General features: G+C 43.8%; 1 protein-coding gene, 1 long non-coding RNA gene and 1 pseudogene across 4 annotated transcripts; all 3 read left to right on the forward strand.

The window, feature by feature from the left end:
* Positions 1 to 19,932, forward strand: part of LOC139834314 (uncharacterized) — an 82,157-nt pseudogene extending 62,225 nt beyond the window's left edge.
* Positions 12,763 to 17,596, forward strand: LOC127334204 (uncharacterized). Of its 3 annotated transcripts, none has more exons than XR_007871979.2 (8): positions 12,764 to 13,418; positions 13,495 to 13,652; positions 13,763 to 13,832; positions 13,962 to 14,034; positions 15,569 to 15,631; positions 15,757 to 15,828; positions 15,944 to 16,739; positions 17,582 to 17,596. It is a non-coding gene; the product is annotated as an uncharacterized lncRNA (long non-coding RNA). The 3 variants fall into 3 exon arrangements; XR_007871978.2 differs by having other exon boundaries at positions 12,764 to 13,365; XR_011750082.1 differs by having other exon boundaries at positions 12,763 to 13,652.
* Positions 19,933 to 22,109: 2,177 nt separating the features above from the next.
* LOC127334203 (uncharacterized) lies at positions 22,110 to 23,279 on the forward strand. Its single transcript, XM_051360626.1, has 2 exons — positions 22,110 to 22,578; positions 23,023 to 23,279. Exon 1 carries the CDS (start codon positions 22,198 to 22,200, stop codon positions 22,561 to 22,563), a length of 366 nt encoding a protein of 121 aa, XP_051216586.1. The 5' UTR covers positions 22,110 to 22,197; the 3' UTR covers positions 22,564 to 22,578; positions 23,023 to 23,279.
* Positions 23,280 to 23,600: the final 321 nt, after the last annotated feature.

Here is a 23,600-nt window from a genome sequence, read left to right on the forward strand (position 1 = left end):
CTTCCTGACCAGGTATAGGTCAGGTGGCACGCCCTCGTAAGCACCAGGACGTGTGCCAGAAGGCATTGCGGGCCATCGCCCGAGGGACCAGGGTCCACCGCAATCCTGGGAGCCTCCCGGCTCTACGGTGTTGCCCGTCGATACTCGCCGGTGGGTTTTTGACCGCAACAATACTACAACATGCAGTGGTATGCAGGGTCACCACATTTGGTATCAGAGCAAAAGCTTTAACCTTATATTGAAACCTAGTTAATGGGAGAACCTGTAGGAGTCAAATAGAAGTAGTAAAGGATTCTCTAAAATATGATGCCTATTCACTTGAGAATAATACATTCATATCTTTTAGTGCGATAATTGTTTATTTTTACTATTATGATGCATTATTACTAATATTATATTCTTTCTTATCTACAGCCAATTATGGCCAGTTCACGTTCGGGACGCAACGTTAAGGTGAAGGAATCTTGTCTGGATGACTATGATGCATGGAAAAAATAGCGCGCTATTCCAACGCTAATAGCACGCTATAGCATATCTGGAGAGCCGACGCTACGCTATTTCGGTGCTATAGCGCGCTATTCGCGTTAATAGCACGCTATAACATGCTAATAGCGTATTTTTAGACCCACGCTATTTTGTTATAGCGCGCTATTTTTTTCCTTGCTATGATGGAGTACTTGCAGACATACTTCGTGCTATGTTGCTCGAATTTGGGTGTGATCCCCAGATTCGAGTGATGAAGTACATGTACTATAATGGTACTGTACTAGCAAAATATAGAGTTGGACTCCAGTTACCTGAAGAATTAGGTATGAGCCCAGTAATGCCTGTAGGAGAGGCAAGAACCATTAGGACAACCTACCATATAACTATCCTAAAAGCCATCACTGAGATACGCGAGCATAAGACAAAAGATCTTATTGGCTCTGAGTTTGCCCATATTCCACATATGGAGGAGGATGAAGATCCCACACTAAACCATTTCAAATTTGCCAAGAGAAAACCTGCAGAAGCAGCCAAATATATGGACAACTGTAGGAACCTTTTAACCTTGTTCTTTCAATTGAATATCCATCTAGCGGGTGCAACTGATACAATGTTAGATGAGTTTACAGAACCAGCCAAATATATGGACACTTGGCGCATGCTTATAACATGTTATGACTATAACCAGTCAACTAAAGCCTCTATGATCTTTTAGTTTTTGATTCGTAATATCACTTTATGCTTTGATTGATAATGTTTTGTCGCTATGCATGATTATGGACATTATTGCTCTCTTAGTTGGTCGCTCCCAGTCTTTTGCTAGCCTTCACCTGTACTGAGTATGAGCTCTACTCGTGCATCCAACCACCAAAAACCAAAGTTGTCAATTGTGTCCACCATATCTACCTATATGTGGTATTTCACCGCCACTCCAAAGTAAATTGATTATGTGCTACCTTTAAACCTTCAAAAAATTATCACCTGTTTTATGCAAATTATAGCTCATGGGAAAGTAGTCTAAAAACTATTGTGGCAAGTACTATGTTTTATGCATTTTTAGTTCTTATAAGTTGCTTGTTGTGTGATAACCATGCTGTCATGGGGAACACCATCAATGTGCTTTTGTTGAATATCATGTGAATTACTACGCATGCTCATCTTGTTTAAAGTAAGGGAGATTTACCATGAGTTGCAAATATTTGAGTATGCACATTGTTAGAGAGGAACATTGGGCCGCCAACTAAAGCCATGTTCACATGGTGGAAGTTTCAGCTGGGCAAAAGTCCAAATATATGTTGTCCTTGCTTTCCCGGTATGGATGTCCAAAAAAGTTGAGATTCATCAAAATTGAGAAATCAAATGAGATCCATCTCCTAAGGACCTTTGTACAGGAGGCAAGGAGGTACCCCTTTGTGACACTTGGTTAAAACATATGTATGCGATGAAAATTGATGGAAGTCCAAGATAATTAGGACAAGGTGTGAGCACTATTGGTATACTATGCATGAGGCAAGTAAACTTATAGGAAGTAATTATGCATAAGCCATACTATTTATCACTACCGTTGACTCATGTCTACGTTCCCCCTCCTTTCCTGTAGACAGTGTTGGGCCTCCAAGAGCAGAGGTTTGTAGAACAGCAGCAAGTTTTCCCTTAAGTGGATCACCCAAGGTTTATCGAACTCAGGGAGGAAGAGGTCAAAGATATCCCTCTCATGCAACCCTGCAACCACAAAGCAAGAAGTCTCTTGTGTCCCCAACACACCTAACAGGTGCACTAGTTCGGCGAAGAGATAGTGAAATACAGGTGGTATAAATATATATGAGCAGTAGCAACGGTGCCAGAAAATAGCTTGCTGGCGTGTAGTTGATGGTGGTAGTATTGCAGCAGTAGTAACGCAGTAAAACAGTAAACAAGCAGCGATAGCAGTATTTAGGAACAAGGCCTAGGGATTACACTTTCACTAGTGGACACTCTCAACATTGATCACATAACAGAATAGATAAATGCATACTCTACACTTTTGTTGGATGATGAACACATTGCGTAGGATTACACGAACCCTCAATGCCGGAGTTAACAAGCTCCACAATAATGCTCATATTTTAGTAACCTTTAGTGTAAGATAGATCAAAAGACTAAACCAAGTACTAACATAGCATGCACACTGTCACCTTCATGCATATGTAGGAGGAATAGATCACATCAATATTATCATAGCAATAGTTAACTTCGCAATCTACAAGAGATCATGATCATAGCATAAACCAAGTACTAACACGGTGCACACACTGTCACCTTTACACACGTGCAGGAGGAATAAAACTACTTTAATAACATTGCTAGAGTAGCACATAGATAGTAGTGATACAAAACTCATATGAATCTCAATCATGTAAAGCAGCTCATGAGATCATTGTATTGAGGTACATAGGAGAGAGATTAACCACATAGCTACCGGTACAGCCCCGAGCCTCGATGGAGAACTACTCCCTCCTCATGGGAGACAGCAGCGGTGATGGAGATGGCGGTGGTGTCGATGGAGGAGCCTTCCGGGGGCACTTCCCCGTTCCGGCGGCGTGCCGGAACAGAGACTCCTGTCCCCCAGATCTTGGCCTCGCGATGGCGGCGGCTCTGGAAGGTTTCTGTGGTTTTCGTCGAACTTATCAGGGTTTTCGATCCAGGGGCTTTATATAGGCGAAGAGGCGGCGCAGGAGGGTCGAAGGGGCGACGACACCATAGGGCGGCGCGGCCAGGGCCTGGGCCGCGCCGGCCTATGGTCTGGGGGCCCAGTGCCCCCCCTCTGGTCCTTCCCGGGTGTTCTGGATGCTTCCGGTGAAAATAGGAACTTGGGCGTTGATTTCGTCCGATTCCGAGAATATTTCTTTACTAGGATTTCTGAAACCAAAAACAGCAGAAAACAGGAACTGGCACTTCGGCATCTTGTTAATAGGTTAGTTCCAGAAAATGCACGAATATGACATAAAGTGTGCATAAAACATGTAGATAACATCAATAATGTGGCATGGAACATAAGAAATTATCGATACGTTGGAGACATATCAGCATCCCCAAGCTTAGTTCTGCTCGTCCCGAGCAGGTAAAACGATAACAAAGATAATTTCTGGAGTGACATGCCATCATAAACTTGATCATACTATTTGTAAAGCATATGTAGTGAATGCAGCAATCCAAGACAATGGTAATGACATGAGTAAACAACTGAATCATAAAGCAAAGACTTTTCATGAATAGTGCTTCGAGACAAGCATCAATAAGTCTTGCATAAAAGTTAACTCATAAAGCAATAATTCAAAGTAAAGGCATTGAAGCAACACAATGGAAGATTAAGTTTCAGCGGTTGCTTTCAACTTATAACATGTATATCTCATGGATAATTGTCAACATAGAGTAATATAACAAATGCAATATGCAAGTATGTAGGAATCAATGCACAGTTCACACAAGTGTTTGCTTCTTGAGGTGGAGAGAAATAGGTGAACTGACTCAACAATGAAAGTAAAAGAATGGTCCTTCATAGAGGAAAAGCATCGATTGCTATATTTGTGCTAGAGCTTTGATTTTGAAAACATAAAGAGAGCATAAAAATAAAGTTTTGAGAGGTGTATGTTGTTGTCAACGAATGGTAGCGGGTACTCTAACCCCCTTGCCAGGCAAACCTTCAAAGAGCGGCTCCCATTTTATTTTACTTTTGTGTGGCACTCCTTCCAACCTTTCTTTCACAAACCATGGCTAACCGAATCCTCGGGTGCCTGCCAACAATCTCATACCATGAAGGAGTGCCTTTTTATTTTAGTTTTATTATGATGACACTCCTCCCAACCTTTGCTTACACAAGCCATGGCTAACCGAATCCTTCGGGTGCCGTCCAACAATCACATACCATGGAGGAGTGTCTATTTTTGTTAATTAATTTGGGACTGGGAATCCCATTGCCAGCTCTTTTTGCAAAATTATTGGATAAGCGGATGAAGCCACTAGTCCATTGGTGAAAGTTGCCCAACAAGATTGAAAGATAAACACCACATACTTCCTCATGAGCTATAAAACATTGACACAAATCAGAGGTGATAAATTTTGAATTGTTTAAAGGTAGCACTCAAGCAATTTACTTTGGAATGGCAGGAAATACCATGTAGTAGGTAGGTATGGTGGACACAAATGGCATAGTGTTGTTTGGCTCAAGGATTTGGATGCATGAGAAGTATTCCCTCTCGATACAAGTTTTAGGCTAGCAAGGTTGTTTAAAGCAAACACAAGTATGAACTAGTACAGCAAAACTTACATAAAAGACATATTACAAGCATTATAAGACTATACATTGTCTTCCTTGTTGTTCAAACACCTTACTAGAAATTATCTAGACCTTAGAGAGACCAATTATGCAAACCAAATTTTAGCAAGCTCTATGTATTTCTTCATTAATGGGTGCAAAGTATATGATGCAAGAGCTTAAACATGAGCACAACAATTGCCAAGTATCACATTACCCAAGACATTATAGCAATTACTACATGTATCATTTTCCAATGCTAACCATATAACAATTTAACGAAGAAGAAACTTCGCCATGAATACTATGAGCTAAGAACACATGTGTTCATACGAACCAGCGGAGCGTGTCTCTCTCCCACACAAGCATGATGTAATCCAATTTATTCAAACACAAACAAAAACAAAAGCACACAGACGCTCCAAGAAAAGCACATAAGATGTGATGGAATAAAAATATAGTTTCAGGGGAGGAACCTGATAATGTTGTCGATGAAGAAGGGGATGCCTTGGGCATCCCCAAGCTTAGATGCTTGAGTCTTCTTGAAATATGCAGGGATGAACCACCGGGGCATCCCCAAGCTTAGACTCTTTACTCTTCTTGATCATAGTATATCATCCTCCTCTCTTGACCCTTGAAAACTTCCTCCACACCAAACTCGAAACAAACTCATTAGAGGGTTAGTGCATAATCAAAAATTCACATGTTCAGAGGTGACACAATCATTCTTAACACTTCTGGACATTGCCCAAAGCTACTGGAAGGTAATGGAACAAAGAAATCCACCCAACACAGCGAAAGAAGCAATGCGAAATAAAAGGCAGAATCTATCAAAACAGAACAGTCCGTAAAGACGAATTTTAAAATGGCACCATACTTGCTCAGATGAAAATGCCCAAATTGAATGAAAGTTGCATACATATCTGAGGATCACGCACGTAAATTGGCATATTTTTCTGAGCTACCTACAGAGAGGCAGGTCGGAATTCGTGACAGCAAAGAAATCTGAAACTGTGCAGTAATCCAAATCTAGTATGAACTTTACTATCAAAGACTTTACTTGGCACAACAAAACACAAAACTAAGATAAGGAGAGGTTGCTACAGTAGTAAACAACTTCCAATACACAAATATAAAACAAAGTACTGTAGCAAAATAACACATGGGTTATCTCCCAAGAAGCTCTTTCTTTATAGCCATTAAGATGGGCTCAGCAGTTTTAATGATGCACTCGCAAGAAATAGTATTTGAAACAAAAGAGAGCATCAAGAGACAAATTAGAAACACATTTAAGTCTAACATGCTTCCTATGCATAGGAATCTTGTAAATAAACAAGTTCATGAAGAGCAAAGTAACAAGCATAGGAAGATAAAACAAGAGTAACTTCAAAAATTTCAGCACATAGAGAGGTGTTTTAGTAACATGAAAATTTCTACAGCCATATTTTCCTCTCTCATAATAACTTTCAGTAGCATCATGAGCAAACTCAACAATATAACTATCACATAAAGCATTCTTATCATGAGTCTCATGCATAAAATTATTACTCTCCACATAAGCATAGTTATTCTTATTAATTGTAGTAGGAGCAAATTCAACAAAGTAGCTATCATTATTATTCTCATCATCAAATATAGGAGGCATATTGTACTCATAATCAAAATCATCCTCCATAACAGGTGGTAACAAAAGACTACTATCATTATAATCATCATAAATAGGAGGCAAAGTATCATCAAAGAAAATTTTCTCCTCAATGCTTGGGGGACTAAAAAGATCATGAAAACCAGCTTCCCCAAGCTTAGAACTTTCTATATTATTATCAACAATGGTGTTCAAAGCGTTCATACTAATATTACTACCAGCATGCAAATAAGATTCCATAGGTTTTTTAATTTTCGCATCAAACAATCCATGTTTTAAATCAGGAAACAGAAATAGAAGCTCATTCTTGTCCATTATGCCAAACTAGTGTAAACAAGAAACAAAAAGATGCAATTGCAGGATCTAAAGGAAATAGCTTCGAGTACTTACGACGGCGGAAAATAGCTTGGTAGCCGAGGTCCGGAGTGTGAGTACCTTTTACCTTTCCTCCCCGGCAACGGCGCCAGAAAATAGCTTGATGTCTACGTTCCCCCTCCTTTCCTGTAGACAGTGTTGGGCCTTCAAGAGCAGAGGTTTGTAGAACAGCAGCAAGTTTTCCCTTAAGTGGATCACCCAAGGTTTATCGAACTCAGGGAGGAAGAGGTCAAAGATATCCCTCTCATGCAACCCTGCAACCACAAAGCAAGAAGTCTCTTGTGTCCCCAACACACCTAACAGGTGCACTAGTTCGGCGAAGAGATAGTGAAATACAGGTGGTATAAATATATATGAGCAGTAGCAACGGTGCCAGAAAATAGCTTGCTGGCGTGTAGTTGATGGTGGTAGTATTGCAGCAGTAGTAACGCAGTAAAACAGTAAACAAGCAGCGATAGCAGTATTTAGGAACAAGGCCTAGGGATTACACTTTCACTAGTGGACACTCTCAACATTGATCACATAACAGAATAGATAAATGCATACTCTACACTTTTGTTGGATGATGAACACAGTGCGTAGGATTACACGAACCCTCAATGCCGGAGTTAACAAGCTCCACAATAATGCTCATATTTTAGTAACCTTTAGTGTAAGATAGATCAAAAGACTAAACCAAGTACTAACATAGCATGCACACTGTCACCTTCATGCATATGTAGGAGGAATAGATCACATCAATATTATCATAGCAATAATTAACTTTGCAATCTACAAGAGATCATGATCATAGCATAAACCAAGTACTAACACGGTGCACACACTGTCACCTTTACACACGTGCAGGAGGAATAAAACTACTTTAATAACATTGCTAGAGTAGCACATAGATAGTAGTGATACAAAACTCATATGAATCTCAATCATGTAAAGCAGCTCATGAGATCATTGTATTGAGGTACATAGGAGAGAGATTAACCACATAGCTACCGGTACAGCCCCGAGCCTCGATGGAGAACTACTCCCTCCTCATGGGAGATAGCAGCGGTGATGGAGATGGCAGTGGTGTCGATGGAGGAGCCTTCCGGGGGCACTTCCCCGTTCCGGCGGCGTGCCGGAACAGAGACTCCTGTCCCCCAGATCTTGGCCTCGCGATGGCGGCGGCTCTGGAAGGTTTCTGTGGTTTTCGTCGAACTTATCAGGGTTTTCGATCCAGGGGCTTTATATAGGCGAAGAGGCGGCGCAGGAGGGTCGAAGGGGCGACGACACCATAGGGCGGCGCGGCCAGGGCCTGGGCCGCGCCGGCCTATGGTCTGGGGGCCCAGTGCCCCCCCTCTGGTCCTTCCCGGGTGTTCTGGATGCTTCCGGTGAAAATAGGAACTTGGGCGTTGATTTCGTCCGATTCCGAGAATATTTCTTTACTAGGATTTCTGAAACCAAAAACAGCAGAAAACAGGAACTGGCACTTCGGCATCTTGTTAATAGGTTAGTTCCAGAAAATGCACGAATATGACATAAAGTGTGCATAAAACATGTAGATAACATCAATAATGTGGCATGGAACATAAGAAATTATCGATACGTTGGAGACGTATCATTGACATAAGTAGCACCTCTCAAAATAAATATTTTCAACACTCCTATTGCTTTCAAAATAAAAAGCTCTAGCACATGGGTAATCTCTGCTTCCCTCTGCGAAGGGTCTTTCTTTTACTTTCATGTTGAGTCTCCACCTTCTACTTTATGCATCGATTAAGAGAGCATAGTTTTCATTCTTAGTGCAATGTGCATAGTCCCAAAATTATTATTGATTGATTTATGATTGTGCTATTGCTTGCTCTCAAATTATTTGTATCTAGTCACCCTTTGAACTTTGAAGGTGTCCTTGCATTTATGTTTTGCTATTCCATAAGGACATGTTGAGTACCACTTTATTATGTTTACTCTATGATCGTAAACACACAGTTGCTTTCAATGCACTATTATTTATGATCCTTTGTTTGAGTTACTCTTCATGTTATAACATAGTTGCTAAGATCAATTGAATTATATCTATCATGCCTATGTTAGAGTACTTAGATCCCAGCTCACAATGCTTTACATGATTGATCAAGATTGTGTTGGCTTCATGTCACCTCAAAAATTATTTTGTTATCACTTACCTACTCGAGGACGAGCAGGAGTTAAGCTTTTGGGGATGCTGATACGTCTCAAACGTATCTATAATTTTTGATGCTACATGCTTGTTTTACACCAATTCATATGTGTTTTTATTACACTTCGTTGCACTTTTACATGATTTCCGGCACTAACCTATTAACAAGATGCCACATTGCTAGTTCCATGTTTCCTGCTGTTTTTGTATTTCAGAACAGTTGTACATGAAATATTCTCGGAATTGGACGAAACAAAAGCCGAAGTCAATTTTACTGAAACAAAGACAAAGTACGGAGGGGGGATGAAGAGGCGCACCAGGGCGCCCACACCATCCCTAGGCGTGGCCTAGGGCTGGCCCGCGCCTAGGGTAGGTGTGGGGCCCACAGGCGCCCCACCGACCTGAATCCTCCGCCTATTTATACATCTTCTCGGGAAAACCTTGTATACCGGAGCCTCCATCCACGAAAAGTTCCATCGCGGCCCCCATCGCCGAACCCATCTCGCGGGGTTCTGAAGCTCTTCCCGGCACCCTGCCGGAGGGGGAAATCATCGCCGGAGGCATCTACATCGCCATGCCCGCTTCCGAAGTGATGCGTGAGTAGTTCATCCCTGGAGTATGAGTCCATAGAAGTAGTTAGATAGTTGTCTTATCCACTTTGTGCTTCATGTATCGATCTCGTGAGCTGCCCTACATGATCAAGATCATCTTTATGTAATCCTCTATGTTTGGTTTGCTGGGATCCGATGAATGTTGAATACTATGTTAAGATTGATTATATATTCATGTCATATGTTATTTGTGATCTTGCATGCTCTCCGTTGCTAGTAGAAACTCTGACAAGTGGATACTTGTGACTCCAAGAGGGGGTATATATGCTTGATAGTAGGTTCATGCCTCTAGTTTCCTGGGAGAGTCACTTTATAACTTGTAAGGTTGTAGATGTGCTGTTGCTACTAGGGATAACCCAACAATGTTTTATCCGAGGGTAACTCTATTGTTTACTTTACACACATTGCTTAATGCGATAGTCTGTTGCTTGCAACTTTATACTGCAAGGGGTGCAGACGCTAACCTGAAGGTGGATTATTATTTATAGACGCAGTAGGATTACGGTCTATGTATTATGTTGTAATGCCCAATACCAAGTTATCATAGTAATCATCTTGTCATGTATCGATCGATATTCTGTCAATTGCCCAGCTGTAACATGCTATTTCTTTATGGAGAGACAACTCTAGTGAACTGTGGATCCCGGTCCTATTTATTTTACTGATAAATTCAACTGCAGTCCTGCTTTGTTTACTTTCTGAAAATATCTCCTTCCATTCGATACGTCTAATCCTTTGTGTTCAGCAAACCGGTGAGATTGACAACCTCACTGTAAGTTGGGGCAAAGTATTTGGGTTGTGTTGTGTGCAGGTTCCACGTTGTTACTGACGCCGGTAGTGCACCCTGTCGCTAGTCAGCCAGCAACACCTTCAGAAGTCACGTCTTTCTCCTACTGATCGATTAAACTTTGGTTTCTTACTGAGGGAAAACTTCCTGCTGTGCTCTTCACACCTTCCTCTTGGGGTTCCCCAACAGCGTGACTGCGTACTACGAGTGCACGCCAGCAGGGCCATCCTCCACTCGCCACTGCTTGGCAGGCGCATGTTCGGCGGGACAGGATAATCCGTACGGTACATCGCCCACGCCTCCGCCACGGTGAGGCTGCTGCGACCGAAGTCGTTTGCTCTGACGCTCTTGCGGGAGGACGACATTGCGGCGAGATTGGAGCGGCTGGGAGGTGCGACAAGAGATTGGGTGCGGCGAGATTGGAGCGGCAAGATTGGAATGAGGAAGTAAGGAGAGACGCTCTTATTGTACATCGGCGGCAGGCGAAGCGGCAAGGCGTTTGCCGCAATAAACGCCGGCGCGGATGGCCACGCGGCCATGCATGACGAGACGCGTCACTGCGTCGCCTGGGAAAGTTGGGCGCCATTAACGTCGCTTGACCAGAGGTAGGCGATGAGGTTTTAGACTTCCGTGTCACTGACGCATCGGGCCCGCGCCTCCTCGCCTCGCATTTCGTTGTGTCCGACGTGCCCGAAGCGTCCCATGTGGAGCGGGGACGGGCTCGGGGTGCCGGACACCGTATTGGACCGCGCCAGACCGGAAGGGCCTTTGAGAATGAAATTTTGTACAACGCGCCTCGAATACATTTGGGCGCCGCTTTGAGGAAAAGATGCTCTTACGATCATAGTATAAAAATTGGACTGGTAATTGAATCGATGAGGTTGTCGGTTCAGATTTTTACCGGCTGGACCATTGGTTTATGGTTCAGTGTTTGTTTTTTAACATATAAAGTCATATACTTTTAACTATAAATGCTACATAAACTAATAATTATGTATACAAAAATATTCCAAGCTTGCAATTTAGCATAATAAATCACATAATTATGTAATAGAGTAGTTAGAAGCCTAGCACAACTTTGCCATGTCCAAAACTTCCAGCCACTAGCAGCAAGCCTCTATCAGCCGAAGCTAACACACATGCAGAGCAAAAAGCAGTAAATCGGCAAATCCCCGTGGTGTTATGTTAGCGCATCTGCAGCGGCACGACGCATTTTGACACAATTTTATATTAATTTCAGTCTGTTTGCATCAGACGTGAACATGAAAACGGCTACTTTCTTCCAATACGTTCGTATGCCTCTGCACCACCTTTGTATTGACGGCGCCTATTTTTTAACCGCAAAGGACATATCTTGCATTAATTAGAGAGAAGAGAGAGGGGGAGATGTATTTCGTGTGCGCAGGAGTGGCCAGCACATGAAAAGAATTTCTCCTATAAATGTTGCAACACTACCCAGCCAACCGGGCCATCTCCAGGGGGCAAATCAATCTGGATCGCACGTTATTACTGCTACAGTGAATTTGCTCTCCCACTTTTCACTCTAACCGTTGGATCTGTAATTTCTTTTTTCACTTGTTCAGCTTCTTGTCGAGTCAATGACGCCTGGAGCCAGTCGCGTATGGGGTTGGGCTGCAGAGACAGCCCCGCACGCTTGTTCCCGTCGCTTTTCTTCGACTTCCACTCGCATTGCCTTGCTTTTCGCGTGTGCGTGGGAGCCGCCGGTGAAAGTGAAACCTAGATCGGTGAAACACTTTCCCCCAATCAGCCGCCTCCTCCCAATCCAATTCCAACCTAGATCTAGGCGTTGCAGGAGTAAGGCGGCGGCACGTCGCCACAACCGGCTGGTGCTCGACCCCGCCACCTCTACGCGTTGCTCGCTGACTCCTCGCGTCACCTGCTCGTCAGTCGCCCCCAAGTCAGATGACGATGCGAATCAGTGGAGGATTAGACCATGGAGGAGAGGAATGATGCATTGAGATGCCGTGGTTAGCGACGGAGCGCTAGCGGCGGGCGACGACCGGGCCAGGCAAGTCCATCTCGTCCCTCTCCTCTCGGTCTCTCTCTCCTGCACTCTGGGCGACGACCCCCAGTGCCTCTGCTACACCTCTTTGCTTCTTCCCCGGATAGCCCACTGGTATTTTCCCCTTCTCTTAGTTCTCCACCTGAATCCACTTTAATTTTCCTGCTTAGGGTTACTATATCTTTATGATTCACGTGAAAGATTTTCAGGTGAAGAGATCCCCTTTTGGATCATGAAGAGCATGGAGCTTCTCAGATTTCCGAGGGAAATTCTGCGGAGTCTGATTACCGTCAGGTAGTTCTACCCTTCTTATCTTCTGAGGAAATCAAGTGTGGAAACTGAGCTTTATTGGTTTCTGCCCCCTCTGACCATGCCATGCTGCTTGTTTTAGCCACCGTTGAATGATGCTAATTATGCTTGTCATTTTTATTATGTTTTAGCCACGACCTGATGTGTTCTGCTAGGTGTGCATGTGTCGTTGCCGTTGTGGGCTACTGCTAGATGTGTGCCTATCTGAATTCAAGTTTAATACATGGATCTGATGTATGTTTGTCATGGATATAATTCCGCATGGTCTTTTATTTGGGGTCCTTTTGGTGGTGAGGTGTGTGTTGCTTCCAAGGGTCGCCTTGCTGTGCTCCCTGCGCTGGGTATGAACCCTACTGGTAGAGTAGCATGGAGATGGAGAGAATAGGAGCACGCCGCAGCTCGGTTACGGTATTTTTATGAGATGGAGATCAAGTGGTTCTGAATCTCAGTGTATTCTAATCAGATCAATTTTATTTGTGATATAATCTTGTTGATTTGATGTGGTTAGTGTAGCGGTAAAATTTCCAACCACCAACTGATGCTTTTGATGTTTTAATTTTTTGTTTCTCTGCTGAGCAGATTGATCTAAAGGTGGAGGACTATAAGGCTTGTCGGTTTGCAAGGCGTTGTCTCTTGCGGTATTTTTATGAGATGGAGATCAAGTGGTTCTGAATCTCAGTGTATTCTAATCAGATCAATTTTATTTGTGATATAATATTGCTGATTTGATGTGGTTAGTGTAGCGGTAAAATTTCCAACGACCAACTGATGCTTTTGAGGTTTTAATTTTTTGTTTCTCTGCCGAGCAGATTGGTCTAAAGGTGGAGGACTATAAGGGCTTGTCGGTTTGCAAGGCGTTGTCTCTTGAGGCGAGCTTATGTGGATCATCTGGGAAGCTCAGGCATGGAGCAGCGACTCAAGGAGATTTGGTTTGGAGTTTGGGAAGGTAGTGTTGTGCAATATGCAGGTAACAACTCACTTTTTCGACATCGCATGTCTCACTCAGTTGTTTTTATACTTGTGCGTACCTTTTGTCATTTTTAGGCTTCATTTGATCTTTGGACTGCTTTGATGTAGGAAGGATTCTGTTACCATTAATTAACCCACCATGTTGGTGCTGGAGCTTTTGTGATGAGTAGCAAATGAGGTACGGGATGAATATAAAAGCATTGCATAAAGGATCCAAATAGTTATGTTTCAGTTTAGATTGTTTTATTCTTAGGATTTCTCTATGAACTTTTCCTCTATGTAAAGATTCTGATCATTCTGGTAGTAGGACATTGCCCCTTCAAGCCAGCAAGATGATTGATGTACGTTGATGAATAAGAGCGCCCATCCAAGATACTAAGGTCAAATCCTGATTTCTTTCTCTGCCAAGGTGCATGTTTTTTATAGGATGTTCTATTTATCCATGTAGTCATCTTACTAGAAGTAAAATTTGAGTATGCTATCTTATTGATGATTTAGATTCAGTGGTGCTTACCTTTGCTGCATACTCAGAACTCTCCTTTTTTTTTGCTTGAATAACCATTGCTTTTTTTTACTTGGTGGCATAGGACTCCCAAAGGCTTTCAGTTTAGTGATTTTGTCATGTATTTAAAAAGCATGCCACGTATGGCCTTCATAAATAAGTTAATTGAAAGCAAAATTTCTTTTTTTTTCTTTTAAGAGAGAAAGGAGTATTCCATTTTATACTTTGTCGGCTGGCATATGCAACATGTTCCATTAATTATCTACCATATTCTTACTTTGTCAGAAACCCTAAATAGGAAATTTCATAAGCTTTATTTTACATGTACCATACAAGAGAGTGTTGAAGAAATTGAATAAAAAGAGTGTGTGAGTTTCTTTTTATTGTGGAAGCGGGTTTGACAATATAAAACAATTAGTTCATGTGGTGTTTTGTTCATGGTTTCTGCTCTTAATGTACATTATTGTTTTGTCAGTCCAGCTCATTGTCCTTCAAAACCGAGAGAGTGAACCATAATTGAGCTTGATTCAGATTTGGGCACTTTTTATCTATTGCGGCCTCAGCATGAACTATAGTTGAGCTTTATTCAGTAGAATAAGACAAGCACATTTTCGGAAACTGCGGAGCCGCAAGTTCTTTGCAATTTATCGCTGTGTGTTTAATTTTTTATGTAGTAGAGCAAACAATCTATGCTGATGTAGTCTCAAGGTAGTGAGCGATTAACAACACCATATTGCATAAATGGTCCATGGCTTTTCCATTTTTTAATGTAGGAGCAGGACTCCAGATTTTCAGCTTTATTTTTGGTAGAACTTATTGACAAGGTTGATTAGAATTTCTATCATATTCTCTACATGGAATATGACAGCAATATGTACATTTATTAATTATGCACCAGTGCAAATTTGCTTTCACTAAGAAAAAAAGTGTCGTTTTTGTTTGACCTCGTGCCCTGGTTTTCCAACCAAACAAATCAGCAAACACAGTCTTGTTGTTCTTACTTTAAACAGCCAAAATGTTGGTCAGTGATATTTGAATATTTCATCTCTTAGATTGCACTTTATTTGGCAAGAGCTAGCAGATTTTTGACATGTGCTAATTTATTTCAAAAGCCTTCTGACCTTCTGGGTTTGCATGGACTGATTACTATGAATACAGTTTTGTTGCGAGCGGGTGATACTGTTTTGGATAGCTGTTATTTTGTATGTCTTAATCCTCATTACATTAGTTTAAAGTTCCTTTTTTCGATCTGGAATCTCACCAAAAATGCACAAGGATCCTTCAAAATAGTCTGGAATGTTCCTTGCGGAGAAGCACTTGCACTCATCTACCGAAAGCACTGGATACGAGACTTTCCCTCACGTCCCTATTTTTTGCGGTGGTGTATGCAATGTAACTGACCTATCTTGCAGGTAACTCAAGCGGTTTCAGATACCGGTGAGCACTCAAGGAGATATATTGCCAAAGTTCCACAGGTATCCTCCGTTCCCTGTTTAGGTTTGGATACTTGCTTGCCGCCTTTGGTATGTGTCCACATTATGGTGTATTTATTGTTGGCTTGGATCTGAATGTTGCCTCCTGCTTTTCTGTCTTCCTCTAGGATTCAGTATATAGGCATATACAATATTACCCAAAATGGGATGAACCTGCATGTTGTTGGGATCGCTCTCAGGTATAATCCATTCCTCCACCTTCATGCTCCTGATGTTTCTCTTTGTGCAATTGTCCACGGGTTCTGGTTGATTTTTATTTTCCATTAAACATTTTGTTCGAAACACAATAACTAGATTGGATCACCAACACTTTAGGAAGATGGTGAGATACTGCAAGGAGTCTGATTCATTCTCAAGAATGCTTGTCTTTGAGTACCAACCAAATGAGACTCTCTATGAGCATTTTCACGGTTCTATGTTGTCAAGGATCTGATTTTATCAGGTTTCTGAAATGCAAAAGATTCACACACGAGGTTTTCTTTTTATTTATGTACATTATGGGCTTGTGTACATACAGCTGAATTTATTGTTTTGTTTTATCTTCTATAACATAAGCTTTGTTAGTATTTTTTATTTTTCTTAGCAGATTAGCAGATTAGGCATGTAGGATACTTTGCAATGCTTGCATGTGTACTTTTGTTGTGACACACAATTCAAACAATTTTGCACATAGCTCTACAAGAGCACGATGATGTTAATTTCCTTTTATGTGTCCATGGTTGCAAAGCATGGGCCAGTTTAAAGGACCTCTCATTGCCATCATGGAACCATTTAAATTCACCATGTTCAACTCTGTGCGACCACAAAATTGTTGTGTTATTTTGCTTGGATTTGTAGTATATATATCTTCGTACCTCAAATGTGCTTTTGTAAAATAATTAGGGTAATAATTATTTATTGGACACATGAGTTATCGGTAGATTATATATCTCAAATGGTAGATTATATATCTCAAATGGAATTTCTAAGAAACCGATTAATCTTAAATGATATGGTTAATCCGTTTGAAAGTGTGCAGGACACACCGCCGATGTCATCGCCTCTGTTTGAAAGTGACGAAACTTGAACTAAAAAACATCAGCATTAGAAGGTATAGAAGCAATTTATATTTGCTTTAACTGCTGGCTTTAGAAGCTTGGCCATCCTTTGGCATGTTGTCTCCTGCTTGACGACGTCTCCCTCCACAACGTCTTTCTACAACTAGTGCTCGCTGCCCTCGTGTCAAGCGGCTTCTCCAAGAGGACGATCTGAAATACATTTCTTTAAAATTTTATATTATTTCTCTAAATGTATTATTGTGTTGGTTCTAAATCAAGGTTTAAAATAGTGCGCTAAAAGAAATAGCGGCGGAATCCTCCAGATGCTATGCACCATATATCGTTCTGCTAATAGCGTGCTATATTTCGAATATCATTTTGAAAAGAAATAGTAGATAAAGTCAAAAAATAAATATTTTAGTCCAAAAGTGACATATTCATACATACATAATCACATACAAAAATAGTTCCTCTAATTTTTTAAAAGCCTAACATCAATATTTCACGTAGTAATGATATTGTATAAATTATTTACTAAGAATTATCAGTATTACCGATATTATCTTCAGATTCAGAAGAGAATCAACATATTGACGTTCATCACCGCAACAAATAAAAGGAAAATTCTTCTTTTCTTAACAAGGAAAACTCAAACCTTTGTATTAATAGGCTCTAAAAAATAGCGAGCTAACACTGATGTTTTAACACGATATAACATGCTATTTCATAAATAGCGTCTTAGCGAGTAAAATTACAAAAACTTAGCGTGGACTGTCAGGATATGCTATACCTTGCTATTAGCGAAGAAATAGCATGCTATTTTAAACCTCGTTCTAAATTGACAACATATTGTCTTAGGATTCCGAAAATTTAATATATTTTGTCCTCTATCAAGTGTTAGGTAAGTCTTGAGGCGAGCAGCCGATGGTGTGGACGATTGTGGCTGATGGCGTGGATTACGCGAGGCAAACATTTGTAAGAGTTTCTGATTCCCGTGGTATCGGTTAAAGGGCTCAAAATCTCAAACCAAACTTTTTTTTATTGCTACTCGCAATAAGTAGAAACATTCTTCTTGCAATAGTAATTGTCCTTTTATGCTTCTTTTATGATGCTACCTTTTTCGGTACAAAAGCATCATTTCGATGGAATAGTGTGTGCGATACACCAAAAAAATTGAAATTCTGGGTTAATTTTTAATAATAAAATAAGCTAAATTTAAGGTTTAAATTATAACATGATTCTGCCTTTTGCTCGATAGTGCAACGGGTCATCTAGTCTAGTATTAATTAGAGAAGGAGTACAGAGCGGCCAAGCACGCCACATCCACGACGTAAATTTAGTGTCCACGAAGAGACCGGTCAGTTTGTCGGACCGCTACGCAATAATACGGACACAGACGCAAACAGTCATTTTGCATTTGTTTCACGTTGAGCCGCTAAAGATGCTTTAGTTCATCTTTTACTACTGCCATGTAAAGATTTCACAAAACAAACATGTTTCTTCTATGCACGTCAATCAGTCAAAGCATAACTGGTCGCGGTCTTGTTGTAACTGTGCAATTGCGTTTTAGGTGGAGAGTTTGAAACTCCGTACGCTCCAATTTATCTTGGAAAACACTTACGTCCTCCATTCCGGATTATAAGGCAGCCACAAGTTTCTAAGTCGTAAATTAATCAACGTAATACGGAGTAGAAAATATATATTATTAATAAGTTTAGATATTTTACTTTTTAATAATATAAGTTTCATTTTATACAACTCATGTGATGGCCCGCGTATACACGCCGGTCTTATAAGGGCATCTCCAGCGGCGCGACGCAAATGGTCGCTGAGCGACCGTTTTCGTCCGCCGTGACCGGAAATGCGTCTGGGCCCTGCTCCAGCGGGGCGACGCAAAGTGACCGGCCCGTCCGCGGAGACGCAAACGTGGCCCAAATATGCGCCAGGTTTGCGTTTCCGCGGACGCTTGGCGGACGCGCCGACCGTCCTCCATTTCTTACCCGGTCCCGCAAGTCAGCGAGAGCAAAATCTACCGCTTGGACCTCATTTCTTTTTTCACCCTTGTTGGTGCCCTAGTGCGACGCCCCCGCCCCAATCCCCGCCGTCTGCCGCAGCGCCGCAGTACTCGCCGCCGACACCGTTGTCGCCGCGCGGGAGAGCAGGATCGTACTCGGGGTTGGCTCCGGCTCGAACCTGCCGGCTATTTTCGGGCGAAACGTTGCCGGTTGCGCCGCCCTTCCGCGCCGCCCACGACCTGTTCGACCTATTGCGCCGGTAGGTTCCTTCTCCATTTTTGGGCGCGATTTGTGCGCGGCAATTGATCAACAGTTCGTATCGACGCAGATGGACGCATGGCATATGGTGGAGAAGTTCCGCGCGGAGATCGTTGACTCCTCTTCGGACGACGAGTCCGATCAGTCGGCGCACACATTGGCAACTACTGCGGCCTCCATGATCCACGAGTTCACCTCAAACCCGGGGCCGCAGCACCGGGGCTCTGTGAAGGGGCGCTCGAAAAACCTGCCGCGCAACAGAGTGGCAGGGCAGGCCCGCCTCCACAAGGACTACTTCCACCTCACCAATCCGATCTTTCCGGAAAAATTGTTCCGGCGCCGATACAGGATGTCAAGGGACCTGTTCTTGGTCATTCTACGGGGCGTCAGGAACTACGACCCCTACTTCCAATGCAGGCCCGATGCAACAGGTGCGCTAGGCTTCACCTCCTACCAAAAATGCTCTGCGGCTATTCGCATGCTCTCATATGGAATGGCTGCTGATATATTCGATGAGTATCTTCGAATGGGTGAGAGCACCTGCCTTGAGTCCATGTACAGGTTTTGCCGAGCCGTGATTGCCGTGTTCGGAGAGTATTACTGTAGGGAGCCAACTGTTGATGATACAAGGCGCCTCCTATCTATCAACGAGTCTAGAGGCTTCCCAGGAATGATTGGCAGCATAGATTGCATGCACTGGGAGTGGAAAAACTGTCCATTTGGATGGCAGAGTCAGTACAACGGGCATGAGGAGGGACGGACTGTCATTCTTGAAGCTGTCATATCTCAAGATTTATGGATTTGGCATTCATTCTTTGGCATGGCCGGTTCCAACAATGATATCAATGTGTTGCACCGATCACCGGTTTTCGAAAGGCTCATGCAAGGCAAAGCTCCCCGGGTAAGCTATGAGATCAATGGAAATGCATATGACAAGCCGTATTATCTTGTTGATGGCATCTACCCTGATTAGGCCACATTGGTGAAGACTGTCCGTAATCCAAACTCCGAGAAGACGAGGAGGTTTGCCAAGATGCAAGAGGCTTGCAGGAAAGATGTGGAGCGTGGATTTGGTGTGCTCCAAGCTCGGTGGGCAATTGTCCGTCACCCGGCAAGAACATGGTCGCTGAAGACCATGCATGAGGTGATGACATGCTGCGTGATCATGCACAACATGATCGTTGAGAACGAGCGTCCTGATGGCCGCAATGAGAACCACTGGGAATTCCAAGGTGAGTTGGTTGCGCCAATTCCTGGAGCTTCTACTTGGGAGGACTATCTACATATGAATGTAGAAGTCACAAACGATACCGTCTCCAAACAGCTGCAGACGGATCTGATTGAGCATCAATGGACCATGGCTGGCCATGAAGATCATGCCTAGAGGACTAGTATCTTATTTTGATGTAGACTTTTCAAAATTTAAATGTAATAACTATGACTTCGTTGAAATCCTATTTGTTGTTTCAAAACTTCATATTTGATGCAAACGCGGAAATGCGTCGCGCCGCTGGAGCCACCCCAGGGTGCAAACGGACGCGCGGACAAAAACGGTCTGTCTCGCGTCCGCCGCGCGACGCAAACGGACATTTCGGACGTCCGAAATGCGTCGCGCCGCTGGAGATGCCCTAATCCTGAACAAAGGTAGTACGTTCACCTGGACGATGGACGCTCTCATTTCTCGTCCCGTCTGAGCGACGGGTGTCCCCTATGGACCCCACGCACGTGAAAACTTTCGTCTTCCCATCCCTATGCTCTCGCTCAAAAATTTCTAGTGATGGCTTCTACGGATCGGAGTACGAAACAAATGGAGGAGGGCCTCGATCTCCCTAGCCGGCCTGCCTCCCGGTGCCAACCATGACGCCTCCACCTTCCATCCCTCACCACCTACAAATCCCTGTGCCGCCGCCCCAGTACACCACCACCAACCTCGCACCTAGCCATGACCGGAGGTAGCCCTGTTACTGACGTCCAACCCTCATCGTCGCCCCCGAAGAGCAGCGACGCTGCAGTCCCGTGTCCTGACCTTAGTTGCTGCCGCCGCCACCACCCCGTCTGATAGCACGTCGCTCGACAACGGCCTCATAGACGTTCTCCGCATCGACATCACCGTTGTCTCATGGACATCCTCCGCGCCGCCACCGTCGAGGCAATCCGAGTCCCCACGGGCGCCGGTGTCGGTCGCTTCACCAACCGCGTCCTAGCGGGACATGTTTGCTACAAGGGTGCTCCAGCCTTGCTTCCAAGGGCGGACGGTTTTGCTACCATGGTGCGACAACTCTGCTACCATGTTGCGGCGGACGCGATTGCTCCCAACAGTGGAGGCCGTTGCTCCCAGTGGTGGGCATGCTTGCTACAAGGGGGCTCCGGCCTTGCTACAATGGGCGACGAGCTTTGCTACCATGGCGAGGCGGCGTTGCTACAAGGGTGGCTGGCCTTGTTGTAAAGGGCGGCAGGTTTTGTTGGAGTTACTACCTTGGCGCGACAACGTTGTTACCTATGGCGAGGTGGCGTGGAGGCGATGCTACCAGAGGGGTGTGGCGGTGCTACAAAAGGCCAACGACGTTGCTGCTTCGCCGAGAATGTCGTGCCGGGTTTCTCCGACGATCTCCGTGGCTGGCGGAGGAGATGCATGGCATGGGGAGAAGATGTTGCATCAGTTCTCCCGCGACGCCTTCGACAAGGTTCTCCGGCAACACCCACAACGACTCTGGTGATAGTTGTGGCTCGTGGAGCACGGGCGGGTGAAGAAAGAAGCAACACCATGTACGGGGAGGAGAAATTCTCGTCCTAATTTCTAGGGATTTTCTTTTGAAGGCAAAAGATATGTGGGGGCTTCTCCACCCGAGGGATCATGGAATTTGATCCATCGAGGGAGGGACGTTCGACTCTCTCCTTTATCATTCTCCAATGCTTAGAAATTGAATCGGCCCGACCGGATGGCAGGTTCAGTGCCTAAGCCCGGCGTTCGGACTCTGGTTTATCCTGTTTAATCCGGTTCACTGGCGCAGAAGGTCCAATGCGCTTAAAAAACCGCCAGAGGCCATGGTTTTAGTTTTTTCGTTTAAACCAGCGGTCCGGTCCGGTCCAACATTCGTGCGTTTGACTGAAACGCGGTGACCCCTGCAACACGATCGAATTGGGTTCTTCCAATCTCCAAAGGAAAGGGAACGAAAGGGGAAAACTTTAGACAAAGCGAGAGTAAAAAAAAAGAGACGAGGAGAAATCGCAGATCGCCATGGCTTCTCGCGGGCCGCCTCCGTCGTCGTCCTCATCCGGATCCGTGACCGTGACGATCGACCCCTCCCCTTCCTCCTCCTCCTCCTCCGCCCCCGCGGCCGCCCCGCCGCCGCCGGAGACGGTGGTGCTGCGGCTGAAGCGGCGGGCGAAGAAGAAGGTCTCCTGGAAGGAGGGGACCGTGGACAACGAGTCCCTCGGCCGCAAGAGCTCCAAGAAGTGCTGCATCTTCCACAAGGAGGTCCCCTTCGACGAGGACTGCAGCGACGACGAGCCGGACCCCGGCCGCCGGAATCCTCCGGGGGATGGCGGCGAGGGGACCAGCGGCGGCTGCTCCTCCCACGGCCATAGACACCACCAGCACTGATCTCCGATTCGAGAGGTACGAATTGGGGATCGCTGATGCTCGCTGATCGATGTTGTTGTCGTAGATTCTACGATTATATGGGTGGGAGTCCCCAATCTATGATCAATCTGGGGAGAATGTTTTCCCTCTTTGTTATTGTCAAGATGCCATTTAGAAATTCGACATGTTAAGATCCCTCTTTGTTATTGTCCAGATGCCAGAAGTGTTCATTTTATTTTAGGGTTTTTAAGGACATTTAAGGGTCTGTTATGGTTTTGTGGGGGTAATGTTCGATAACAGAAACCTAAAGAACACTGCTCCGGTGTGTACCGATCTATAATTCCCGTAGTCTCCATGCTCTGAAATCTTGTAACCTGGAACTTGAACTACTTTGTGGCGCAATATATACTGTTGCCAGGCGACTTGCTACACTGCATTTGTTTATTTACTGATCTTGCGGTGCTTTGTTGTAATATGCAGGCAACTTTTGATGGGCTTCCTTGTCTACGCGTGAAGTGGCTAAACATTACTTCTGTGTGTCAAAACATTAGGTGAAAGTGCACTCGAACTTGCAACGGAATGAGCCTTATATAGCAAACTGTATTATTGTTTCCATGTGATCCAGTGTTATGAGATGTATAAATGCTGCACCTGTTATCATTGATTCCGTGACTTCAAAGATTGCCAGGTTGTTTCTGGATACTCGTTTATGCACCTCATTACCCTTGTGGCTCAAATAGCACCCTGTTGTGTGGTTGTGTAGTGATGGGTTCCTTGTCTTATCAAATAATTTATGATCTTGTCTCAGATATAGCTTGCCCTGGTAATCATGTTACATCTAACATTTCATACATCTATGTCCAGTGGTTGCTGCCATCCAAATCAACACATTGGATTTGAACAATACTTTGAAGCTGAAACTTTCGGTTTTGTCTTGTAGTCATGTATGATTTTGACAAATCAAATATCACCTGTCTACATAGAAACTTCAAATAGTCGAACAAGGATGGCTGCTGTCTATTTCTTTGAGCAGAACTTTGGTAACATTTTGACATGGA

The sequence above is a fragment of the Lolium perenne genome, unplaced genomic scaffold (assembly GCF_019359855.2).
Source record: "Lolium perenne isolate Kyuss_39 unplaced genomic scaffold, Kyuss_2.0 unplaced28, whole genome shotgun sequence".
NCBI classification, from domain to species: domain Eukaryota; kingdom Viridiplantae; phylum Streptophyta; class Magnoliopsida; order Poales; family Poaceae; genus Lolium; species Lolium perenne.